Source organism: Rhinolophus ferrumequinum, chromosome 19 (genome assembly GCF_004115265.2).
Source record: "Rhinolophus ferrumequinum isolate MPI-CBG mRhiFer1 chromosome 19, mRhiFer1_v1.p, whole genome shotgun sequence".
NCBI classification, from domain to species: domain Eukaryota; kingdom Metazoa; phylum Chordata; class Mammalia; order Chiroptera; family Rhinolophidae; genus Rhinolophus; species Rhinolophus ferrumequinum.
The window spans coordinates 16,961,741-16,988,937 of NC_046302.1; the positions used below are offsets into that span (position 1 = coordinate 16,961,741).

Here is a 27,197-nt window from a genome sequence, read left to right on the forward strand (position 1 = left end):
GAATAGTGGTTACTAGGGGCTGGAGAAGAGAGTGGAATAGGGAGTTTAATGTGTACAGAGTTTTAGTTTGGGATGAAGAAATGGCTGTGGAGATGTATGGTGATGGTTACACTATAATGTGAATATACTTAATGTCACTGAACTGTGTGATTAAAAATGGTAAATTTTGTGTTATGTATATCTTATCACACACAAAAAACTCTCTTCATTTAAATCTTTCAAATGTGCCATCTGTTTTCCTGTCAAGACCCTTATGGATACACTGATTTATCGTAAATTCCTAATTTTAAGGATGAGAAAAACCACCACTGTCCATCTGTGTAGCAATTTATAGTTTACTAACTGCCTCCACATATAATATCCCATTTGATATTTAGGCAAGAAATCAAACTGGAGAGGACAGAAGGTAAAAACTGCTATGAAAATTTAAGTTCACTAACAACAAATTCAAGAGCAATGAATGCATGCTTACTTAATATCATGCACACAAAATACATTATCCACAAGACTTTTTAAAAAATAATAAGAAAATGCCTACCAAGCTTTTATCTGCATTGGAGCTTGTTCTGTTATCATTAGGATTTGCTGAAGATACGTATCTGGGAAGAAAAAAAGATTTTAAAAGTAAACAAAAAACTCTTTAATACCCAACAACAACCAATAACAAATACTACGTTTGTTTTCGTTCAGTATTGTAGTTGCTCTGCTTTTTAAAACTTGAGTACAGGTAGGGTACTGCTGCTGCTGCTGCCACTGCCCCTGCTACGTCCTCTTCTATGCAACCACTACTATTATTAATACTTCTACTATTGCCACCGGTCACTGCCTTAGTTACCTAGTACAGCTCTCAAAAAAATACCAAATAGTAACAGTATACTTTATAGCCATTATGGGACGGTTGTTAATGTACTACATATTAATTAATAGTGAAAAATAGAAGATAATCAAGTGTCCTTTAACTATGTCCTTAAACATATATAACAGTGCTCTAAAAGCAACAGCAGGAAAATGTCCCTTCCTATGTTTCCTTGGAAAAATAATCAGGAGACAACAACGGGTGCCATAAAGCAGATTTGCACAGAAAAGGTCCCAGTAACAAATGACACATTCTGTATGTAGTACAATTTAATTCCATTGACTACTAAGTATCTCAGAAATTCAGTGTGAGATTCTGCATTATGTAAATAAAATATACAACAATGCCAGTAGAATCTGAATTAGATAGACCACACACTATTTGATCTCTAAGATACTTTCCAAATTTGATATGCTGTATAACTGAAGTTGATATTTAGCCTTCTGCGGTTAGTTTCTCTGAATGCAGCACTGCAAATGTAAGAACACTACCTGTACACACTCATTCATTATTATACTTCTTCTTTTATTTTCTTTCAAGATTCTTTTGCATATTATATTCTTTTAATATAGAAAGTGTAACTTTAGGGAACTTTTATGAAAGAGGAGTTAGACTATAAGGAACATAGCTAAAGTTTAAGGCTGTTTATAAAATCACTTTTTTTGGGGGGCCGGGGGGAAGTGTGTACTTCCAGGACTTTTTGGGGAACAGTGTGTACTTCCAGGACTTTTTCCAAGTCAAGTTGTTGTCCTTTCAATCTTAGTTGTGGAGGGAGCTACTCAGCTCCAGTTGCTGTTGTTAGTTGCAGGGGGCGCAGCCCACCATCCCTTGCAGGAGACAACCAGCAACCTTGTGGTTGACAGGACACGCTCCAACCAACTGAGCCATCTGGGAACTCAGCAGCAGCTCAGCTCAAGGTGCCATGTTCAATCTTAGCTGCAGGGGGTGCTGCCCACCGTCCCTTGCGGGACTCGAGGAATTGAACCAGCAACCTTGTGGTTGAGAGTCTGCGCTCCAACCAAGCCATCTGGCCCATGTGGGAATCAAACCGGCAGAACTTCAGCGTTAGGAACATGGAGCTCCGACTGCCTGAGCCACCAGGCCGGCCCTAAAATCACTTTTAATTCAGCTGTACTTTAGCAATAAAAATCTCTGCCCTTGGAAATTGAAAGTATGTCTGAATTTTATGCCAGTAATTCAAAATTATACCTACACATTATAATAAGGCTCATCAATATTTTGCTGATTTCTTTTCTTTATTAAGCAAAACTGTATCTTTGACCATTCATGTAATAAGCAATTACTAAACATTACACGAGGTGTGATCAAAAAATATGGTAAATGTCTAAATTTTAAAAAAGTGTATTACAGTAAAAGACACATTGCCATTAATCCCTCTCAAAATACTCCCCCTCACTTCGAACACACTTATCCCATTGTTCTTGCCACTTTCTGAAGCAGTTCTGGAAGCCCTCTTTCATGAGTGTCTTTAGTTGAGCTGTTGTGGCTGCCTCAATATCCAGAATCATTTTGACTTTGGGGAAGTCACATGGTGCCAGATCTGGTGAATAAGGTGGACGAAGACACACCATAATGTTTTTATATGACAGAAATTGCCATATACCAGAAGTGATGTGTAAAACAGAGCGCTATCATGATGGAGGATGATTTATGGCACACTTTAAAACACACCTTTTCTCAACCGTAGCTCACACCCAACTAACTGCACCAAACAAGTTGAAACTTGTCACAAAGTTTTACTAAGGTTCGACGCACTGCCTCCCATATTGGAGACCCCTGCCTTTCCGTTGGATGGCATGTGGCAGCAGCATTCACCGTATTTTTTGATCACAACTCATAATACTCAATAAGGTGGTGGTGCTTAAGAATAGAGTACAATTTCTACTTTTAAGAAACTAAGAAGTTAGTTTGGGATATATATACAACATATGAATACAAGGAAAAACCAGACAACATAATCAAATGCATGACAATGCAATGTTTAATTGAAAATGACCTTTGCATAAACCTAAGTAAAGTAATTAACTCAAAATCTAGAGTGTTTCAGAAACCAACCCAAGAATAACTGATAAAAATACAAAACAATAAAAAGGATGCTTCAGCAAAAACCACTTTGAAGTTTCACTGTGTATGTATGTCAACAAAAAATAGCTATAATATTATACTCATGAAATGTTAGGAAGAGAAAAAGGATTAAAATATTGGACTTTTCTAAGGGTCAAAACGCAAATACTACCTACCAGTACCTGGTTGGTGATACAACAAAAAGTATTCAGTATTGTCTTATAGTTGAGTTATTAGAAAAATTTCACAAGCCAAGACTAAATTGCCTTCTTGTTTTCTAAACTTGACCTGAATCAGCTCTTATAAAAGTTTTGACTAAAATGATCCTCACTTTAAAATAAGGTTAGTTTATAATAACCTCAAATTTAATAATTACTCCAAGCAATTCAAATATGTAGTAACAGTCTAATGGACTATAATTTGATCAGAAGCACATAAAATAAATTTAATAATAAATAGAGTTGATACATCTATCTAGTAAATGTTGCCATATGATTCACTGTATGCTGGTGCAGCACTTTGTTTAGATTTCTATTGTGCAGCACTTATCAACCTATATTGTACAATTTATCCATATCCTCACTAGGATATGAGCATCTTAAAAGGTACTATATCTTCTTCATCCTCTCTCTGTACCGTGGTGCTTAGTATGAACCCGACAGTAAGATGTCAAAACGTGTTTGTTAAATGAATGAATAAATGAATGCTCAGCAAAGTGAAATAATGTTAAATATTTAACTTATATCTCAAGTCTACTTGAAATAACTAAAGCTAACATTAGCTCATACTAATAAATTAACATTGAGTGCTTACTCCATGCAAAGCATTGTTCTGTTTTACTCTTGTGATTTGCTAAATCCTTACATCAACACTATGAGAAAAATATTATCATCCTCCTCATCCTTATTTTTAAGGCAATAGAGGCATAAAAGGTTCAAGTTATCTGCCTATGGTCACAAGGTCTTACATACTACACGACATAGTGAATTCATTTAGTACTTTTGGAAGGAATCAATTTTTGAAGACCTGAAAATTATAGGCCTTTGTGAACATCAAGATAGTGATGATTATACTAGAAAATTATTCATTGTTCCAAAATGTATTAAAAAACGAGAATTCTTTGCATAACAAAATTAACCAAAAATATCAGTATTAATAGAATCTTTTAATCTATTAATTTTTATAACTTGAAGATATACAGTATATCATTTAGCAAAGAATTTCTGAAAAACAATATCCAGAACATGGATGAGTCTGAAAAAAATTAAATATCAAATACTACAAATATCATGTGTTCCTGAAAAATGGCATATTAAGATACTTTAAATGTTCTTAAAATGATTTTTAGATATGCCTAAGAAAATATAACAAAGTTAGTACTTATCCTTAAAAATCAACGTTTAGCTCCGACTGCTACACTTACCTACGATTGCTATAATATGTAAATCCTACAAAAGGTAGTTGATTGCCAACGAAAGCTTTAGGTATGGGGAATGTTTCTTCATCTCCTTTATCTTCCTCCAAGTCATCAAAATTACTTGTATCAATGTCACTACTTAAATCAGGTACAACTGGTGCTACAGCTAAAAATAAAAACAAAATCAGAAGTTCACTTCAAATTTGATATAAAAATAAAGTGAAGCAAAGATTCCAAACCAACTACAAATAGTTTCTACATACACATAACTTATGAACTACAAATTTCAAATGGGCTGAATCCTATTATAGTAAGCTTTATTAAGATTATTAATCAATTGATATTGATCACACATAGTTTTATGAAACAATTATCTTCAAAAGTGCCTGTAAGTATCATCTATACCTCAAGTTAATCTAAATATTACAAGTATTGTTAAGATTCGTTTTAGAATACACCATAGTATAAAATATGCAAAAGCACTTAGAACCACAGAAAAGATTTTCCATAAACTATACCATAACAAATTATACTCAAAGTTCTTTAGGCTCAAACACAGTATTTTGTTTGTTCATATGCTCTTATAGCAGACTAGAAATCAAGGTTACTTCTTAGTAGTCCTGGATAAAATAATTTGGTACTGAAATACCTTTATTTATCTAAAATCTAGATAATCCCTGCCCCCAAACTCAGTATCTCTATAAGATTAAGTTACAAGGAGCAAATTATTTTGAATTATATTTTTAGACTGGCTATCTTCCCTGAAAAAAGTGATTAAGGAATAACTCAGTGAGGTATTTATGAAATGGCCATAAGGAAAAATAGCAAGGATACAAAACATGGACACAGAATCTTGAAAAGTTACATATTTGGTAGGGGAACAAAACTCATATATATTTAATAATATAAAACCATACATGGCAATGCTTAAATCTTCATAAAACAAGAAAAAATACCATATGAAACTAACACTAATATCTTCTTCGGGGCTTGCTATAGAGAGTACATCCAGAACTAAATTTTAGGAAAAATGTTTTTTACTTTAAAGATACAAAAGTACACGGAGTACAACACAGATCACTGTAAAATTATCATTAAAATATTGAATAATTATTTTAGATACAATCATTTCATGTTTCTTTAGAGAAAAAGATAAAGATGAAGTAAACAAAACAAAAACAACTGAACTAGTTTTATGGTCTTAATCTTTTACATAAAGGAATTTTTCTATTGCATCATCTGGGTATTCCAGGTAAGAAATACTGATGTGCATCTCAGATACAGTGAACTATTTGATGAATTTGGGAATGAAACAATACATTTAAACCAAAGAAACTGTAATACTGACTAACAATGAATGAGAAAAGGCCTTTTCTTACTTAATGGTCAAGAAAACTGTCTGACTAGACAATTCTAGTTCCCTAGTAATAGTAACTGCCTAATTTGTAAAATGAGTAAGAAAAAAGTCATCTCTTCTTCCTGGTGAAGTATGTAAGTCAATTATGGTCTTTGCCCACATATTAGGTCACAAAACAAGTCTCAATAAATTTAAGAAGATTGAATTCATAACAAGTGTCTTCTCTGACCACAGTGGTATGAAACTAGAAATCAATTACAAGAAAAAAACTGAAAAACACACAAACACATGGAGACTAAATAACATACTACTAAATAATAAATGGGTCAACAATGAGATCAAGGAAAAATATCAAAAGATACCTTGAGACAAATGAAAATGAAAACACAACACAAAATCTATGGGACACAGCAAAAGCAATCCTAAGAGGGAAATTCACAGCAGTGCAGGCCTACTTGAAGAAACAAGAAAAATCTCAAATCAACAATCTGTCTTTACAGCTAAGGGAACTGGACAAAGAACCAGCAAACAAAGCTCAAAGTGAGCAGAAGGAAGGAAATAATAAAGATCAGAGCAGAAATAAAGGAAGTAGAGACTGAAAAAATAATACAAAAGAGCAATGAAAGTAAGGGCTGTTTTTTGGCGGGAAAAAAATTGACAAACTTCTAACCAGATACAAATAAATAAAATCAGAAATGAAAGAGAAGTGACAACTGACACCAAAAAAAATACAAAAAATTTTAAGAAAATATTATGAGCAACTATATGTCATCAAATTAGACAATCTAGAAGAAACGGAGAAATTCCTAGAAGCATACAATCTTCTAAGGCTGAATCAAGAAGAAACAGAAAATCTGAACAGACCGAATACTAACAATAAAATTGAATTAGTAATCAACAAGCTCCCAACAAACAAAAGCTCTGGACCAGATGGCTTCACAGGTGAATTTTACAGAACATTTAAAAAAGAATTAACACCTATTGTCCTCAAACTATTTAAAAAAATCCAATAGGAGGGAAGGCTCCCAAGCTCATTTAATGAGGCCATCATTACCCTGATTCCAAAACCAGACAAAGACATTACAAACAAAGAATACTATAGGCTGTTATCCCTAATAAACATAGATGCAAAAATCCTCAACAAAATATTACCAAATCGAATTCAGCAATAAATTAAAAAGATCATACACCACAATCAAGTAGGATTCATTCCTGGTATGCAAGGTTGGTTCAATATCCAAAAATCAATTAATGAGATATACCACATAAACAAAATGAAAAATAAATCCTATGGTCATATCAATAGATGCAGAAAAAGCATTTGACAAAATCTAGCATTCATTTATGATAAAATGAATTTTGGTAAAAACTCTTACCAAAGTGAGAATAAAGGGAACATATCTCAGCATCATACAGGCCGTATATGACAAAAACCACCGCTAATATCATACTCAATGGGGAAAAGCTAAAAGCATTCCCCTTAAGATCAGGAAGAAGACAAGGATATCCACAATCACCACTTTTATTCAACATAGTACTAAAAGTTCTAGCCACAGTGATCAGACAAGAAAAAGAAATAAAAGGCATCTAAATTTGAAAGGAGGAAGTAAAATCATCATTATTTGCAGGTGACAGGATACTATATTTAGAGAACCTCAAAGATTCCACCAAAAATCTATTAGAACTGATAAATGAATTTAGTAAAGTAGCAGGATACAAAATTAATATTCAGAAATTGATTGCATTTTTATACACCAATAATGAACTATGAGAAAGAGAATTAAGAAAACAACCCCATTTACAATTGCATCAAAAAAAAAAATACTTTGGAATAAATTTACCCAAGAAAGTAAAACACTTATACTCAGAAAATTATAAGACATTGAAGAAGAAATTAAAGAAGATACAAATGAATGGAAACATATACCATGCTCATGGATTGGAAGAGTACAGTTAAAATGTCCATGCTACCCAAAGGAATGTGCAGATTCAACGCAATCCCCATCAAAATACCAATGATATTTTTCACAGAACTAGAACAAATAATCCTAAAATTTATATGGAACTATAAAAGACCCTAAATTACCATGGCAATCCTGAGAAATAAGAACAAAGCAGGAGATATCACACTATCTGATATCAAATTATACTACAAGACTACAGTAATTAAAACAGCATGGTATTGGCATAAAAACAAACACATAGATCAATGGAACACAATACAGAGCCCAGAAATAAATTGATACCTATCTGGTCATTTAATACTATGACAAAGGAAGCAAGAATTTACATTGGGGTAAAGACAGACTATTTAATAAATGGTGCTGTAAAACTGGACAGATACATGCAAAAAAAAATGAAACTGGTCCACCTTCTTACACTATATAGGAGAATAAACTCAAAATTGATTAAAAGACTTACATGTAAGACTTGAAGCCATAAAACTCCTAGAAGAAAATATAGGAAGTAAACTCTCAGACATTACCCTTAGTAATATTGTCACTGATATATATCCCTTCAGACAAGGGAAACAAAATAAAAAATAAAAAAATGGGACTACATCAAACTAAAAAGTTTTTTCACAGCAAAGGAAACCATTAAACAAAACTAAAAGACATCATACTGAATGGGAGGAACGTATTTGCCAATGATACATCTTATAAGGGTTTAATATCTAAAATTTATAAAAAACTCATACAACTCAATACCAAAAAACAATCGAATTAAAAAATGGGCAGAGGACATGAAAAGACATTTCTCCAAACGGGACATACAGGTGGCCAATAGACGTAGGAAAAGATGCTCAACGTCACAAACCATCAGAGAAATGCAAATAAAAACCACAAGAAGATACCACTTCACTTCTGTCAAAATGGCTCTCATCAATAAATCAACAAACAACAAGTGTTGGTGAGGATGTGAAGAAAAGGGAATCCTCATGCCCTGTTGGTGGGATTGCAAATTGGTGCACCCACTATGAAAAACAATGTGCAGGTTCATCAAAAAAATTAAAACTACAACTACCATATGACCCAGCAATTCCACTCTTGGGTATTTATCCAAAGAAATTCAAGACACTGATTCGAAGAAATATATGTTTACTGCAGCGCTATTCACAATAGCCAAGATATGGAAATAACAGAAATGCCCATCAATAGACAAGTGGATAAAGAAACTGTGGTACATTTATACAATGGAGTATTATTCTACAATAAAAAAGAATGAAATCTTACCATTTACAACATCATGAATGTACCTAGAGGGTATTATGCTCAAGTGAAATAAGTCAGACTGAGAAAGACAAATACCATATGGTCTCATTTATATGTGGAATCTAAAAACAGAATAAACGAGCAAACAAAACAGAAATAGACGCATAGATACAGAGAAAAAATCTGATGGTTGCTAGATGGGAGGGGGGTATGGATGGGGGAGAAGGTGAGCGGATTAGAAAGTACAAATTGGCAGTCACAAAACATTCACAGGGTATGAAATACAGTATGAGGAGTATCATCCATAATGTTGTAAAGATATGAGGGGTACTGGACTAATCAGGGGGATCACTTCATAGATTATATAAATGCCTAACCAATGTGCTATACACATGAAAATAATATTGAATGTCAACTATAATATATATATATATATAGTCACAGGGTATGAAATATAGCATAGGGAATATAGTCAATGGTATTATAATAGCTATGTACTATGTTAGAGGGGTAGTAGATGTGGAGGGGTTATCACTTTGTAAGGGGTGTAAATGTCTAATGACTATGTTGTTTTGTACACTGAAACTACTGAAAAAAAAAGGTCTTGGCATAAGTTTTACTTTAAAATGCTGGTTTTCCATTTTAAAACCATTTTGCTGACTAGGGGACATTTGGTAATGCTTAAGTACATTTTCAGTTGTCAGACTGAGGGAGGTATGTTATTGGCATCTAGGGGTAAGACCAGGGACAGTATCCTTATACCATATATAAAAATTAACTCAAAAGAATGGAAAGCAATGACTTCCAACACATATTTGTACACCAATGTTTAGAGAAGCGTTATTCACAATAGCTAAAATGTACAAGCATTCCAAATGTTTATTAATAAATGAATGGATTAAAAAATGTGGTATATAAAACACAATGGAATATTATTCAGCCTTAAAATGGAATGAAATTCTGAGAAATGCTGTAACATTAATGAACCCCAAAGATTAAGTGAAATAAGTCAATCTCAAAAGGATGATATCTGAGGTACCCAGAGCAGTCAAATTCATAGAAACAAAGCAGAATAGTGGCTACTGGGGGGCTAGAGTTAGAGAAGAATGGTGAGTATTATTTAATGTGTACAGAAATTTAGTCTGGGATGATAAAAAAGTTCTGGAGATGGAAGGTGGTGATGGTTGCACAATGTGAAGTTGATTAGTACCACTGAACTGTACACTAAAATAAATGGTTAAAATGATTAATTTTATGTTATATATACTTTACTACAATAAAAAGATAATTCTTCTGAAAGTTTTTTTTTAAAGCCCAATGTAACAGTGAGAAGGTCTAAACGCCTAAGACGTGCAACTTATTAGACCCTAAATTCTTTATTCACTAAGCCTATACTGATAATCTCTCCCATGAGAATGTAACTCTGAAAGAGAGGATACTGGACTTAGTCTACAGAACTTAAAATAGTATATATGTGCTTAGAGACAATCAATTTTATTTGTTTTTAACTGAACTGAGAACTTTCCTCATGAGCCGACAGCACTGTTACCACCTTGTGTATTTCTCACCAGCTATAGGTGGATTAAGTACTTGCAATATCTTAAATGAGGTCCTGAATGGCAAAGTGTTTTGTAAGTTAACAAATATTAACAAAGTGTTATTACAAATGTATTATTATATGTAATAAGTGTTATTTTCTTTTCTCCAAATTCAACTGCCAACAAGTATCGATTCCTTACATTTCTAGTCTGTATAATACTGAATAGTGGAAATCTTTAAGTGGTATGTGCTATTATGGAAGATCAAAGGCTTTGGAGTTAGATTTGAATCCTGACATTGTCATTTACTAGCAATATGACTTGTAGCAAGTTATTTAGGTCTTTTCATTTCTTCTGCCTTCTATCTTTAATCTCATTCCTGTCATTTAATTCTATCTCAAATGGGTGGAAAAGTAATTTTACAATCGTTATACTTTGTGCCTCTAAATTAAGAGGCACTGAGTAAGATCAGGAAGCTCATGGAAATTCTGTAAAAAATCAGGCTAGTTTGTATCCTTCTCCCACACCACCAAGGAAAAGATGATAAAGATTAATTAATTACCACTGTAACTTGTAGACATGAAAGTGGTAAAACTACCAAAAGAACTATTATTTGCAAAAGGTAAGCAATTTTGCCAAAGAAAATTGGACAGTCAAAAAAAATTATAAAGAATTACAACTGTTACGTAATGTTAGAAAACTTAGAAGGTCAGAGAGGTCAGTTCAGAATAAAAGTATTCTTGGTATTTTAGGGGTGGGAAGTGAAGAAGGGATAGGGAGAGGGAAAGGGAAGAAGAGAACAATAAATACTACAGACTTTAATTTTTCTGTCTTTTTTTAAACAATAACTATAAAATAGGAGGTATTAGGATTAGGAAAAGCTATCAAAAAGTTTTAAGTATGTTAAATCTAAGTATACTATAGCAAAGCGATAGATAATATAAATCTTTAAAAAAAAATACAAGTGATAATACTAACAAATTACCTAATTACAGACATTCTTTAAAGTTCTTTTGACTTAAATCAATGAAGTAATTCACTTTACCTGCTTTTTCCATAACTATAAACAGTTATATTAAGGAGGTATAACAATATCATAAAATGCCATTGGTTTGGACTCCACAATGCCACTACACTATGAGCTTCACAACGTAAAGAATGTTTGCTGGTTTGATCACTGTTGTTTTCCTACTGTCTGAAATAGAATGGTGCTCAGCATACAGTAGGTGTTCAATATTTGTTGACTAGGTTACTGCTCCTCATAATTAATATAAGTCTTCCAATACAAAAAAATATATTCTCCCTACTTTTTAGAGTCATTTACTGTGTGGTTACTTTATAGTTATTTATGCACTGCTTCACTTTGCAAAAAAATTTAAAGCAATACAAAAGATACTTTGTATTTCTTTAGTCTTCATTTAAATTTTCTTCAGATTTATAATCAGATTTGTATGTTTTCAGCATTCTTAAATGTTACTAAGGGCTTAAATTGAATAGTAACACAAAGCTTTTCAATGCAACCATTCATCACCTCTCTTTCTTTCTACTCAATCTGTCTTGCAACAGTTTTTCATGCAGCATGAAGACAACAATCATGTCATATTTACTTATGAGGAAGAGGAAGTTCCTTATTTCCTGGTGTATAGCTGTTAATAAATTCTCCCAATGTCAAGTTGCTCCTGTAACTTCTCCAATAGTGGGTCATTCAATGTCATTCTTTGTAGAGGTACAATTTCTTAATTTCCACAGGAATTTTTTATTTCCCTTCCCCCCCTCAGTCAATTTTATAGCTTAGTAGAATGAATGTACCATACTAAAAGGCAATATAACTACTTCTTTTAAAATATTTGATAACTAGGATACTTCACTAATTTTGGCAAACCTACATGACCTAGTTCTTCAAAATTAACAAGAGTTTTCTCTCCTGAAAGAACTATCCCTCACAGTCTCAAATAGATAGGCCGTCCTTAAGACAAATAACTAATTTATAACTGTTTCTAAAACCACATAGTGAGTCCATTTCCATTACTATTCATTGCTATTGCTACAGCAAGAAGAGAGGGGCTCGTATCCACTATGCTTTCTTTGATAGTGAAAAGGGGGAAAAAATTCATGAGTCTTCAACAGGGGAAAGATAAATTCTTAGCCTCCCAAATCCACAAAGATGATGGGAACTTTGTTGCCATTATCATTTTGATCGAGCAATGTTGAACGAGGTTTTCTGTGAAATTATATAATTTTAACTGTTTTTTGAAATAGGGAGATTTTCTAAACTAACCAAAAATGAACTTCTTGCACACTACATATTTTTATTTCTGAACTGTAAGCTGCAACCCTGACGGAATCAATATACCCTAATTTCCTATATCCTCATACAAATTAATATTTTACTTATATTTATCAATAATAGAACCATATATTTTATTTTAGGTTTTAGTAAAAATACTTGTATTTTCACAAGAAATATATTTTAATTTCATTACCTGTTATTCATTGACTCTTCCATTCATTGACTGAGATACTAACATCTAAAACAAAAAGCAATTCAACTAAGATCAAATATCAACTTACGACTCCTGAGCCCAGCTCCACTACAGGTACATAGTATTTCATCTTGGTATCTTGAGAGGGATGTAAAAGCAGCAGCAATACAATTTTCCTAATATTATCAAATATACTCTCTTTTAACTAGGTTAAGACAACACCCATATTGCATTTGTATACTTTAGATTTTCATCAGATATACACATATATTAGCAAGGCAATTTCAACAGACTATTTACCATTACTTTCAAATATTCAGTATAATGTGCAAGAAAAAGTAACTTACTGTCTCGGAGTGTTTCCCAAGCCCACTGATCATTTTTGAAGAAGAGATGTCGTTTGATTTCTTCTACACCATTTCGTCCTAATCTCACCTCTCTGAAAAGAGAGGGAAGGAGAAAAGTTACTAATCATTGAAGATATTATAATCTGTCCAGGTTTATTTGTGGGCTTGATTCTAAATCTGTGCAGGATGCTAAATATAGTTCTAAGTCACCCTGAAATTATACTGATCTTCAGCACAATTTTCATTTTAAATAAAAAATAAGTTCAAGACTGAGAATATTAAATAATTTTTTAAAGAAAAAAATATACAAAAAAAAGATCTGTTGATACTCCATGACTTTCTATTGTCAATGAAATCCAGATGAATCATTCACCTTTCTTCATTAGCATAATGAATTAAAAACAGTGAATTTTCCCAATAGCGTTTTAAAACAGTGGTAGTTATACATTTTTTGCAACCAACAACTTTACTTCAAACCAGAAACTAACAAAAGCTCAGAAAGGCATTTTAAATTTTAAATTTCCATTTTATAATCTATTAAATATTTCTGACCAAATTTGAGAGCTTTAGTAGGATAAGGTATTAATTCCTGGCCTTTTCAGTGAACATAAGAGATAGTGTTTAAAAACGTGCCTAGAGCTTATTTTGAAAGAGGAACTTAGCAACTTTTGTTCTCTAGTAGAGTGCTTATAAACAATAAGAATACCCTGAATTCCAATATTTTCCATGAGTTAAAAGATAAACTGCTTTAGATATATGATATTTTTTAAAGAAGTTTTTTCCCTGACTCTCCCAGACTGGAGTGGTGCACCTCTCCATGATTCTATGGCACACACTACTTAATTAAGAGTACCTCCCTCTCTGTACGATAAGTGTCTCATATCATTATTTCCTCCAAAGGACTATGAGGTAGTGGAGAACAGTGGCTGTGTATCTTGTTCACTTCTACCCTGTTTCCCTGAAAATAAGACCTAGACGGACAATCAGATCTAATGCGTCTTTTGGAGCAAAAATTAATATAAGATAACATAATATATAACATAGTATAGTATAATATAACGTATAACATATTATAATATAATACAGGATAGTATAGTATAGTATAATATAATATAATACCGGGTCTTATATTAATTTTTGCTCCAAAAGACGCATTAGAGCTGATTGTCCGGCTAGGTCTTATTTTTGGGGAAACATGGTATATCCTTAGCACCTAACACACATCACAGTACTAATATTTATATAGCACATACATTAAAATGTAAAAATCTGAAAAAACTATACATTTCAGGTTCTAAGGGATGTAAGTTAATTTTAATTAAATTAGAAATTGAAATATATTTAAAAGTATCTAGGTCTCTCTACTATTTAAATTAACAACGTACAAATATAATGTTAAATGTAATCTGAGTAAGCCATCTGGTTCATATTTAAATTTAAAAATTAAACCACAAGGGTATACAAACTGTATTTAGCCTTGTATAATACGCTCCCGTATATAATGCGTACCCACATTTTGGGCCCAAACTTTCAGGGGAAAAAAATCTTTCATTTTAATTTTTTAATTCAAATTTGTATTTGTTTACATTTAGGTACTTGTGTTTTATATTATAAAGGAATTATAGCATTTCTTTCTTAACATATTATGACAAAAAACTTTATGTAACAAGTATTATAAAACACAAGAACAGATACAAGGTACAAGAAATTTTACGTACTGGTAACAAATTTACAATATTGACACATCATAGAAGGCCAAGAACTATTCGTTGTTACAACTTTGTCTTAAGTTCAACAAAACCGATTATTGTATTCCAGGACATTATTTTGCATATGGATATCATTACTCATTTCTAAAGCCACACTTTTAACTCATAAGCACAAACAAAAGAATTAAAAACATTTATATAGATATGGAATTAGTACTACCCATGTATAATTCACATCCTTATTTTTCCCTCACAAATTTGGGCAAAATACAGTAACAGGCTAGTTTTGTTTCTAAAACACACACATGCATATACATTTATAAAAATATTTCTTAAATCTGGAAGACATCGTATCAATGACTATCTCTAGAAGGAGATAGGAAATATATTTCCATTTTATAGCTTTGCATTATGTAGTTAATTTCAACAAGCACATACCGTATATAATTAAATCCTTTTCCTAGCTCTACGGAGGTATAATTGAGAACATTTTAAGATAAAGTGTACAACATGATGATTTGATATATGTATACATTGTGAAAGGATTCTCCCATCGAGTTAATTAACACATCTTTCACCTCACATATTTATCTTTTTTTGGGAGGGTGGGGGAATGAGAACATTTAAGTTCTACTCTCTTAGCAAATTTCAAGTATACAACACAGTGTTATCTTAAATGCTGTCAATTGGAAGATGCATCATCATTTTTCTATCACTAGGGAATAAATGTCCCCAAATAAATTAATACATGCCATTGATTGTAAGATACACTCTATTTTCAGAAATGTTAACATATTAAAAAAAAATCTCAGACTCAATAAAATATACCATCATTTTTATGCTTAACCAAGTTAAAAAGTTAACAATGAAATAAAAAGAATCATCTGGTCTAGCCATCAGAAAAGAATATGTTCTATCTTAATTTCTTAGATAAAGCAAGTGAGTTGAGATCCAGAAAAGGTATCCAGAAAATCATAAAATTATATTGGGTTTCACTGTCATGCATGATTTTGGGAATGGTAACATTTTTATTCCAATAGTTCAAACATAGGGGCTCAGATACAGACTTTAAAAACTAAGCAGCAAAATGAGAATTTGCTTAGGATAAATAGAAAAAAACTCAATGTTAAGATTATTTACCTGTCAGTAAGAAAGGCACAAATAAGATTTTTAGCTTCTTTTGATATGTCATTATCATCAGGGAAGGTAAGTGAATTTTTATGGTTCATAATCTTACTGTAAGTTCCAACCAGAGAATCTGCATAAAAAGGTGTATCACCTGAAAAATTGATACGGAAAACAAAAGAAAATAAAAAAATCAGTTTCAAAGGCAGAGTCAATGTTACTTGTTTAAAGATTACTAAGTATACATAAACTGAAAACATACACTTAATATGTAAAAAGAAATATGTCACAAAGTTGCTTTAAACTTCTAAACAGCTTTTTAAAAGCAAGTTTGGATCAGTTTGTTCCCTACAAACAAAATCAACACTGCTTAATGTAATAAATATTTTAATAGAAGAAACCAAGAGACAAGTCTTGGGATGAGTAACTATTTTAGAGGTACACAGAATCCTCCTTTACTCACCTACAAGCATCTCATATAAAAATACTCCAACTGACCACCAATCACATTCTCGTCCATAATAACCATCACCACCTTGAGACTTTAATACTTCAGGGGAAATATAATCAGGTGTTCCAACTGCCGTATCACATCGTACCATACCTTCCTGAAAAGAAGGTCAAATTTTGATTAGGATACAAATATAAAGTCTCAGTCATTTAAAATGATTTTAATATAATCTATAGAACTCTAAATCTTTGGGCTATAAAATATATTAAAATGTAATGCAAACTTGACAAAAATGAACGAATAACTTAATCACACACACACAGTATAGTCACAATATGCATATGTATACAGCAGTAATTTTTTATTTTGTAATTATGCCACTAGAAAGACACATTGCCAATATGTATTATTCCCCCAGTTGTGCCAATATAATGATCTCATTTTAAACGTAGATAGCAAGTATATAAACCAATGCAAATTGACTGAGGGGCAAACAGGATGAATCATTTGATAACATTAATATATAAATGATTTAATTATTTTTACTACAATAGCCATTCAATTTAACAATGCTTGAAACTGAAGAAAACGTATACAAGAATTGACTGTACAAATATAAGATGGGGAGGAATGTGTATGGGAGAAAGGGCACAATAGTGTTAAGCATACTGAATATCTAATATGCATATTAACTTTCTCAACAACAAAACAACCAAAAACTCTTCATCCTTGTTACTTAATTTAGCTAGTGTTAATGCAACAGAATTATAATTAAATGTTCACACAAAAGTTCTCATGTGTTTCCTTCTAAGCAATAATTTTCCTTATAAAATAATAAATACAACTTCCTAGACATTGTTCTGTAATTAAGTTCCAAAGAATGAATATAAACTGTTTTAACTGAAAATAAAGCAGTATAATTGCTACTTCAACTATGTATATGTTATTTTTTTATATAAATAATGAGAATTGGTATCTCTTAAGATTGACTCTTAAAATAAATAAGATCTTTTACATGTTAATAGGAGGCCAAGTGAAACATTAAAAAATACACACATTACTGAAATCCAATATTTATGAAACTAATTTTAACCCTGGCATTAGTATTTAGTGACTAATTCCATTTCTAGTTACCAATAGTGTATATTATACAGTTACGATAAAGGATTTAGTAAATCTGGCAATCTACACTTACTCTAAATAAAGAGGAAAAAATAAATAGCTTACAAGTTAATAATACAACATTGAAACCATGGCATCAATTTCAACAAAAGAGACAGGTCACATCAATTCTGTACAAGCCCAGCTATAGTCAGTAAATTCCTATAATATTTTCTTAAAAGCATTTGTCTTGAATTAGTAAAAACTAAATTAAAATCTAATTGTTTAACCTTATTCATCTTCATACAAGTACCAAAATCTGCTAACTTCAAATGTCCAGATTTATCCAGCAGCATGTTATCAGGCTTCACATCTCTAAGGGGAGGAAAAAAAAACAACCAGTAGAGCATTTCTGAAACAGATCAGAAACTGATAAAAATTACATGAGTCAGTTATTTTAGGCCATGTATCCTCAGTCAATGTAGATAAAGCCACTTTTGATCTGTGTGTGCTCTCTAACCACATTTATAAATTGAACTTCAGCAGGGAAACCCCTTCATATTTTAATGCCTCAGAAGAAGATATATAATATTCCCTTTCTTTTTAAGTAGAAGTTGATTCTTCCAGGGAGAAAATCAAATCATTTGAGAGAGAATAACCATAAAAAAGTGTAACACTTAGATATAAAAAGTAACTGAAACACACTTCTCAACATAAGTACATAAATAACCCCAGGACTAGGACTAAGTCATTTTCATTTTTGTACCCCTGGAACTTAGCACAGCAACTGCACATTTGGATTCCAGTGGTGTTTACAGAACAAATGAAATTATTGTAATAAGTAAATACAACCTAGTCTCTAATTAAAAGCAAATGTATTTGTATATTAAAAATTTGTATATAAAATTAATCAAAAGCAAATTAATTTGTATATTAAAAAATGAAAACTATTTAACACTCTAGCACATACCTCAGAAAACCAGCTTACCATTTTTATTTTTCTGAACACCATATAAAAGCTATATAATCAGATTAAGGGAAATTATAAAATACATTTACATCAATATTAAGCTGAAATGTTAAAAATACAAATTTCAAAGTTTTAAATTCTGAAATACCGCTCATGTCATATGGAAGGAGAATAGGTAGATTTAGAGTGGGAAATGCTAATCGAATAAAGTTTAAGTACTCTTCAGCTTCTCTCTTCAACAAATGAGAAAATTTAAAGCATTTTTATCTTTACCTATGAATAAAACCCATAGAATGGATTGCGTCCAATGCAAGAACTACTTCTGCAGTATAGAATCGTGCCCATTTTTCAGGCACATCATAGTTGCTCATCAAGTTTACAAGATCTCCACCAGGCATGTATTCCATCACCATGTAGAGGTAACGATCATCTTGGAATGCATAAAAAAGCTATATAAATACAAAAAAAATTAAGATTAAACAAAATTGTTTCATTTAAAGTTGGCAAAATAACAATACAAAATTGAATTAAAAATTGTAATAGTTTCAATAAAGAATATACAAGTCTCCCAAGCGAAGAAATATTTTGGTTCTAATTTAAGTTGTGCTTTGGTGGGGTTTACTATTAAATTTATATCAACACTGCAATTCTCAAGAAGTCTCAGCTGTCCTTTATTCGCTGTGTTACTAGGCAATTTACTCATTCTCCCTGAGTCTTTATCACTATAATCCCTTCTAGAAGAATATAACAGACTATATATCTCGTTTGACTTTTATGCTCAGTCAGCATCTGGATGCCTGGCAATTAGCAAGTGCTTAATAAATGTCCAATGAATAAAAGTACAATTAAACTATAAACAGGGGATATACCTAATGGGGATTAATCGCCTTTTAGAATTCTAAAACATTAGTGAATATATTGGGGCAGCGGTTAGCTCAGTTGGTTAGAGTACAAGGTTGCCAGTTTGATCCCCATGTGGGCCACTGTTAGCTGCGCCCTCCACAACTAGATTGAAAGAACTACTTGACTTGGAGCTGATGGGTCCTGGAAAAACACACTTAAATAAATAAAATGTTTAAAAAATAAAAAATCAGTGAATATACAAAGTACTTAGCACCCCAATAAACTTTAATTAAAAAAAAGAAAAAGAAAGTACTTTGCACAAGAGATGCTCAATAAACGATAGCAGTCAATAGGAGGAGGAGCAATAACAGCTAACAAAGAAGCAGGGAGACTTGGGCAGCAGCTGGAGTCAAAGCAGGAAGAGTAATGTCCATTGGTATGAAATTAGCAAGAATACAAGGAATAAGTGTATTTATTATGTTACCAGGGCTGAGGCTAAAAGGAGCAAATTTACAAAAGGACATTTTAAGTAAACATGAGATTAGAATCCAACTAAAATTAATAAACCCTAGAGAAAAAAATGTACCTAATTTAACTTGACATTTATGTCTTAAAATATTCCTTTTTATGTTTCATATTTTAATAGTGCCTAGTGATTTTAGTTCCAAATTTAGTTGTTTTTATTTAAAAATATATTTTGGGGAAGGATAAGAAACCAAGGATAGGCATCTCATGGCTATCCCAGATTAAAGTATACAATTGGGCACCATAATGAAAGAAACACTGTTGATTTTGGTAGCAGTTTACCCTATTTATAGACAATGTATCAAGAAAACCAAAGTCTCAAGTACATAAGTTGTAAATTAACCCTAAAAGTAACAGTTATGTCATGTTTTTTTTAATTGTCTAAGGAACACCTGACATTTTCTCTATCAGCGGTTCTCTACTCAGTGGTGACAATTATCTCTCCCCGCTTCCCAACACAAGGAGACATTCAACAATGTCTGAACACATTTTTTTTTGTTGTTACAAGTGGTATGTGGGAGTGGGGAAGGCTGCTACTGACATCACCTGCGTAGAAGCCAGGGATGCTGATAAAAATTCTCTAATGCACAGGATAGCCCCGAACAACAAAGGATTATCTGGCCAAAATGTCAATAATAACTGAGCCCAAAAAAACCCTGCTCTACATAGCTGATAAAAACTGAGCAGACATTTCAAGTATAGAAAGTCTCATTGTGTAACTCTTAAACATTTTCTACATCCTTTTTATCTCAATTACTACTATGCTTAGTTAGGATATGAGTCATTAAATACTGTAAATAAATAAATCATAAAATACATGTTAAGAATTTAGAAATAGTCTAGCCTAGTTTTTATTTTTTTTTAAACCAAAAGAAGACTTCCCTTTCCCCATATGAAATCTTACATAGGGACCCTAACATATAAAACAGGTGGAAAAAAAACACGGAGCTGCTCTATTTGAGGTAGAAATAGAAAACCCAGAATGATAACCTACCCAAATTTCTGCTTGTCCTTATGACTGCACCTGCGGTATCTCCACAATTGAAAATCTAAGCCAACTTTCAATTTTTGAGGAAGGAAACTGAGACCCAGAGATGTAAAAAACTTGGCTACTGCTGCACAGATAGGCCTGTGGTGGTTAAGACTAGGACCTACAACTACTGACTTCTAAGGTATTTTCCTTTCCACTGGAAGCCTAAAGCTAATACAATATTATCTGGAGGCCTAGCTTAACTCACTCATCCCTTCATTTTTCTGATTCCTTGCTCTCCACAAAATGAAAGACAAATAGATGAAAAGACAGTTAAACAAATAAGATCGCATATTTGAGAAAAAACTTAAATTTCAATATTAAATAAAAAGTATCTATTTATAGAGTATAGTAATTTATGACTTCTCCCAAATCAAAGCAGATTATTTAAATGTTCTAATATTTAAATTCTACAGGAACATAATTATTTTGTTTTGGCCTTACTTTCCTACTAGAGATGATTGAATAAAACTGAATTTAATGATTTAAAAAATAATGGTGTATTAAAAAATTCTATAATTGCCAATAAATTCTCTATTACTGTTCTGGAAAATAAGCTAAGCTTCTCAGATACGTTTAGTTACAAACTAGTATAGCAATAATGAAACAGTAGCAAAATCATACCTGAACAACCCAAGGACTGTTAGCAAAAGCCATGATGTCCCTTTCTTCCCAGAAAAAAGCAGAATCCGATCTCTTAATCATTTCAAATTTGCTGAGAAGCTTCATAGCATACACCTTCCTGGTGGATTTATGCCTTACCTTTAAAATTGAAAATGGAAAATAATGAACTTTGTGTTAACATTTACATTTAAAGCTCAGTTTCCCAGAACAATTTACTAAATGATTTTAGCCACTTGTTAATTTAACAGTATTATTCTAGCCACTTTTATTTCTTCTCTTCTGCTGAATTATCCCAACTAGAGAAATGTCAAGGCTTTAATTACCCAAAACAAATAATACCAAAAAATCTTTGTCCCTATATTATAGCACATACTCCCACCTCCACCCTGCTATGTATGCTGCTTCCTATTTATAAAACTTACTATTCCCTAGCATTTTAGACAGTCTAATATTAGGAGCAAGATTTCTCTTTGAATGCTTGAAACTTTTTTTCTACCTGTGAACACCTGGGGAAAATCTCTCACATTACTGAATTTGACTCTAGGCTTTCATATCCTTAGGCAAGAATGTCTACAGCAATTTAAAGCAACAATTTTATAAAAACAATATTTTCCCAAAGAACATGTTAAACATACAAGTGGATTTTTTAAATTTAAAAAAGTTATTGTTTTTTAATCTCATTAAAATTACCAATTGAACTTCTCCAAAGGCACCTCTGCCAATCACCTTCACCACTTCATAATCTTCAGCTTTCATTCGTAAATCTCTAATTTTATTTATTGTGTCTTTATCTGTATGAAAAGAAAAGTTTATAATTTTAAATCAAAGAAGCATCAAAACAAACTGCTTATTTTACATTCAGGTTCTTGAGAAACACAATGAAAAACAAAAAAGTTCATTAAGAATTACTTAGTGTATAGTAAAATGTAAAGTTATAAAACAGAAATGTTCAATGCACTAAGAATTGTCTTAAACAAATTCTGGAATGACCTCACTCTAGTATTAAAAAATTTTCATTAAAATCTGACCTAAGAGAATGTTTTAGAAAACAATTATACTATAAATACACACTGAGGATAATTAGTTACTTCCTGCTATTTTAAGTACACATCAAATTTGAATTGAGAAACCATGAGTAGATATTTTAGATTAATAAAAATTTTCTTTTTATCAAGTCAGTTTTGATGATCCTTTAAAAAAGATATAACTAATATAAGATACCAAAGGCAAACATGCTAAAGAATCACATACTTGTATCATTCATTACATTCCTCTATTTGAACTTAGATTTTTTTAACTTAAAACACAGTGGGAATCACTGCAATTATTTATATAAACCTGTCATACTACAAACTACAATAATTTACAAATCCCCACTGGATAGATATTCTAATTCCTAATTTGGTCATAGATTAAAATAGGGCTATTTTAATCCACATGGGTCAACATTGGCATGAGATTACATGGAAAAGCTTCACATTTCAGAGTTGTACAAAACACAGGACAGCTATTAAACTTAAGTTCTAGTTAGTTCCTAATAAAAGCGGCATAAAATATTCTTGTCTTTCTCTTTAAATGCATATATAAACCCAAATGTTTGTGTACATTATGACCAATAAATACATGCACAGAGAGCACCTATTCATTCACACAGGTGAATGACATAAAACATAAAACATAAGTACATTTAATTTAACATAAAACATAACATAAAACATAAGTACATTTAATTTTAGATTACATATTTACTGCAAGATGCACCAGAAAGATATAGACAATAATCAATTTACTGCACAAATATTTGTGTCTGCCATATAGGATCTATAGTAATCACTGTAGATAAATAAAGACAACTTTAAAACATCGTTCTTGCTATTAAGGAGTTCAAATTAGCAAATGAAACAGAAAAAAAACAATGAAAACAAATTAAAAAAATAAAAAACCAACACAGGACATAAGCACAGATTGTGGAGTACTAAGGAAGACACTTAACCCAAGCCTGCCTGGGAGAAAGATAGCTAGAAAAGGCTTTCTGGAGATGATGACACCTGAAACAAGTCAAAAATGAAGAATAGCAGTTAGCCATATGGGGAAAAGAAATGAGAGAATACTGTAGGCAGATGGGCAATATATAAGCAAAAGGCACAGAGGAACTGTATAGAAGAAGTTCTGGGTTGCTGGAGTATCAAGTTTCTGGTAAGGATTTGGAGGAGAGGCTGGAGAGCCCCCGACTGGTTAAGGAGCTTGAAATTTACCTACAGGCCAGTAGTTATAAAATTATTTAATCATCAAAAATATTTTTCACAATAATGCTTAAAGCAGCTTAATATGTAAAATAGATACAAGAAAGGTCTGAATCAGGATAATGTATTATATAATAACCTTTGGGTTGAGAAAGGATCCCTGGCTCTGGTTATACAAAGTTTAGAGCCATAAATAGGTTATAAAGTCTGTAGTTTGATCTCAGAAAATACATCTGCTGCAAATTTGTGTGGGAATGAAGATCTTGCTTCCTGTTAATTTCTGACAGCACAAGAAGTGTAGAAAGCATTACTTGTGATTCAAACAACATTAGTTGTCAAATGACTTTGTTACATTTAACTTTTGTGTAAAAGTGCTATTTAGTATTTTAATTTTAGTTTGAATTCATTAAGAAAGATCAAATCTGGAGCAAAAACTTACTCCCAAAGTCTATCAGTGTTCAATGAAAATTCAATGACAGGTGAGAGTGGTTTTTCTCATTCAGAAAAACCTTCATCTTGTTTCTTGTCTTAGCTCATACTGCCATACAAAATACCATAGACTGGGAGGCGTAAACAACAGATGTTCGTTTTCTCCCAGTTCTAGAGGCTGGAAGTCCAAAATCAGGGGACCAGTATGTTTGGTTTCTGATGATGCCTTTCTTCCAGGCTTGTTGGTTGCCTGTGTCTTTGTGTGCTCACATGACCTCTGCCTAGTGTGCGCACACAGATAAGGACACTAATCCTATCGTAATAGAGCCCCACCCTTATGACCTCATTTGACCTGAACTGCCTCCTGATTGGTCCTATCTCCAAGTAGTCATATTTAGGGTTAGGGCTTCAACATATAAATTGGGATGGGGGGATGCTTTAGTCCATATGTCGTGCAGGGCGGCCTGTGGGGCCTCTGGTCCCGCTCCCCACATAAGAACGCAGGACGTGGCTAGACCAAAAAGGAACACCCACGGAGCCATAGGTAGGGGAGTCATACCACTATAGTCTCACTGGAGGCTGGATTCACACGACGTACAACCTGCTGTCCGCTTTCTGCCAACCGACCGACTCTCTCCTCAACTTCACTCCCTAACGCAGCCGCAGCAATTATATTAGTGGCCAATGGCTCAAGGGCCACAGCTGACGGTCAACTAGCTACAGCTGACGGCCATCTACTACCCGAGCCAGCACCTTTCCACGTCAGGCCGAGAGCCTGGAAACTGCTCTCTGAGGCTCTGTCCCCACACCATAGCAATCCTCAACTAACAAACAAAACACAATAAAATGTTAGCATTGCTAAACCATCAACTTTGCTGTATGCTAAGATAAATTGGGATGTTCAGCTTCAAATTCTGACAAAATTTTAAGATTTGATGATTCGATGGTTAAGTCCATGAGTGCGTGATATTTATCATTGACATTGTGGTTCAATAGCACATGATAGGTTCAAATATTTTCCACAAAATACCTGCTGATGTAGGTATTTCGAATATACAATGAATAAACATAGGCTTAAATACCTTGTTTTCACAAGCTTTGTTAGTTTGGCTAACTAAGGCTTTTTCTGCACCTTGCATAATTTTAACTACCATCACTTGTAACACATCTCAGCAGACTCCACTTCACATTGTACTTAGTGTTTTCTCAACTTCTTTAATACTATTCTTGCCTGTACTTGTTCCATGCAGACTACACATTCAGGATAATTCTTTAGTCACTTCAAACTCGATATTGACTCCTCAAATGAACAAGAATCAAGGAAAATCAATCAAATTGTTTGTCTTCTTTTTTAATTGACTATTGATGTTGCTCCCAATGGCCTGAGTTCTTTGAGCAATAGGTTTTTGCCAAAAAGCTGTTCTTAAGGAAGTTTTTCTCTCTGTACGCATTTGTTTTGCTACTGCAAGCACTCACCAAATGACTTTCCCTGCCTGGCTAACAAGCCACTTGTAAACTTACAAGTTACAGCCTCATTTTCCTTTTTTATTTTTGGAAGAAAATTCTGCTATAATGAGATATTCCATTTTAAATTTTCTATTTTTTTTTTCTGATTGCTGCTTTCCTGTGAGTAGGAAATACTATGATGAGTATGTACTCTGGTAATGTCAATATACAGTGTATGAGGGCTGGCAATTAAGTTCATGAACTCCTTCTAGAAAAAGTGTTACACACCTCAATGCCGAATAGCATTATGGTCAACTTTGAAGTACTCCCCTTGGGAAGCTACGCACCGACGTCAATGCCTAGTCCACCCTTCAAACAATTTTGGAACTCTTTCTGGAATGGCCATCAGAGCTGTCATTGTATTACCCTTCATATCCTGAATGTCATCAAAATGTCCTCCTTTCAATATTTTCTTTACTTCTGAGTCAAGAAAGAAGTCATTGGGGGCCAGATCAGGTGAGTCGGGAGAGTGTTCCAATACATTTGTTTACTGGCTAAAAACTCCCTCACAGACAGTGCCCTGTGAGTGGTGCATTGTCGTGATGCAAGAGCCATGAATTGCTGGTGAAAAGTTCAGGTCGTTTTCATTTAACGTTTTCAGGCAGCCTTTTCAGCATTTCCGAAAAGTAAATTTGGTTAACTGTTGGTCCAGTTGATACAAATTCATAATGAATAATCCTTCTGATATCAAAAAAGTTCAGCAACATTGCTTTGACTCTTGATGTGGACTGACGGAACTTTTTTGGTTGTGGAGAATTGGCTGACTTCCAAGATTTTCCGTGAAGATTTTCCTGTTTCTCTATTGATGTTTACTTGGTCTGCTATGCTTCCCACAGTCAACTGATGATTTTGATGAGCAATTTGATGAATTTCTGCAATGTTTTCATCAGTTCTGCTTGTTACTGGCTGCCCTGACTTCTCTTCATCAGTGATGCGTTCTCCTCAGAACAACATTTAATCCATTCGTATACTGCCGTTTTCTTTATGGCATTATCCCCATAAACTTGGACTAACATATCACTTCCACTCTTGCCAAGTTTAACAAGAAATTTAATGATTGTTCATTGCTCTAACTCAAGCTCAGACATTCTCTCGACTGCACACAAAAACACGCAACAATAATGAACACCACTCATCAAGACACCGCCACATATCAACATGAATACAGCTGTGAGACACTGATATACCAAGGTTATGAAATCTTACCGAACTGTTTGTACAGTGCCGCCAATGTAAGTGTCTATCCTTGGGTCTCCATAGTCTATTCTTAACCCAGGGTGATATTCTTAAAACACAAGTCAGATCACGTCACTCCGCTGCTCAAAACGCTTCTAATGTCTTGTCAT

General features: G+C 32.9%; 1 protein-coding gene across 3 annotated transcripts in view; it reads right to left on the reverse strand.

The window, feature by feature from the left end:
- Positions 1–27,197, reverse strand: part of ROCK1 (Rho associated coiled-coil containing protein kinase 1) — a 141,464-nt gene that overhangs the window by 57,783 nt on the left and 56,484 nt on the right. For all 3 annotated transcript variants that reach the window (XM_033087414.1, XM_033087413.1, XM_033087412.1), the window contains exons 3-11: positions 22,364–22,464; positions 21,674–21,811; positions 18,925–19,100; positions 17,972–18,056; positions 16,593–16,737; positions 16,145–16,283; positions 13,296–13,387; positions 4,365–4,524; positions 539–599 (exon numbers count right to left, since the gene is read on the reverse strand). In XM_033087414.1, coding sequence (XP_032943305.1) covers positions 539–599; positions 4,365–4,524; positions 13,296–13,387; positions 16,145–16,283; positions 16,593–16,737; positions 17,972–18,056; positions 18,925–19,100; positions 21,674–21,811; positions 22,364–22,464 — 1,097 coding nt within the window. The remainder of the gene's footprint in view (positions 1–538; positions 600–4,364; positions 4,525–13,295; positions 13,388–16,144; positions 16,284–16,592; positions 16,738–17,971; positions 18,057–18,924; positions 19,101–21,673; positions 21,812–22,363; positions 22,465–27,197) is intronic.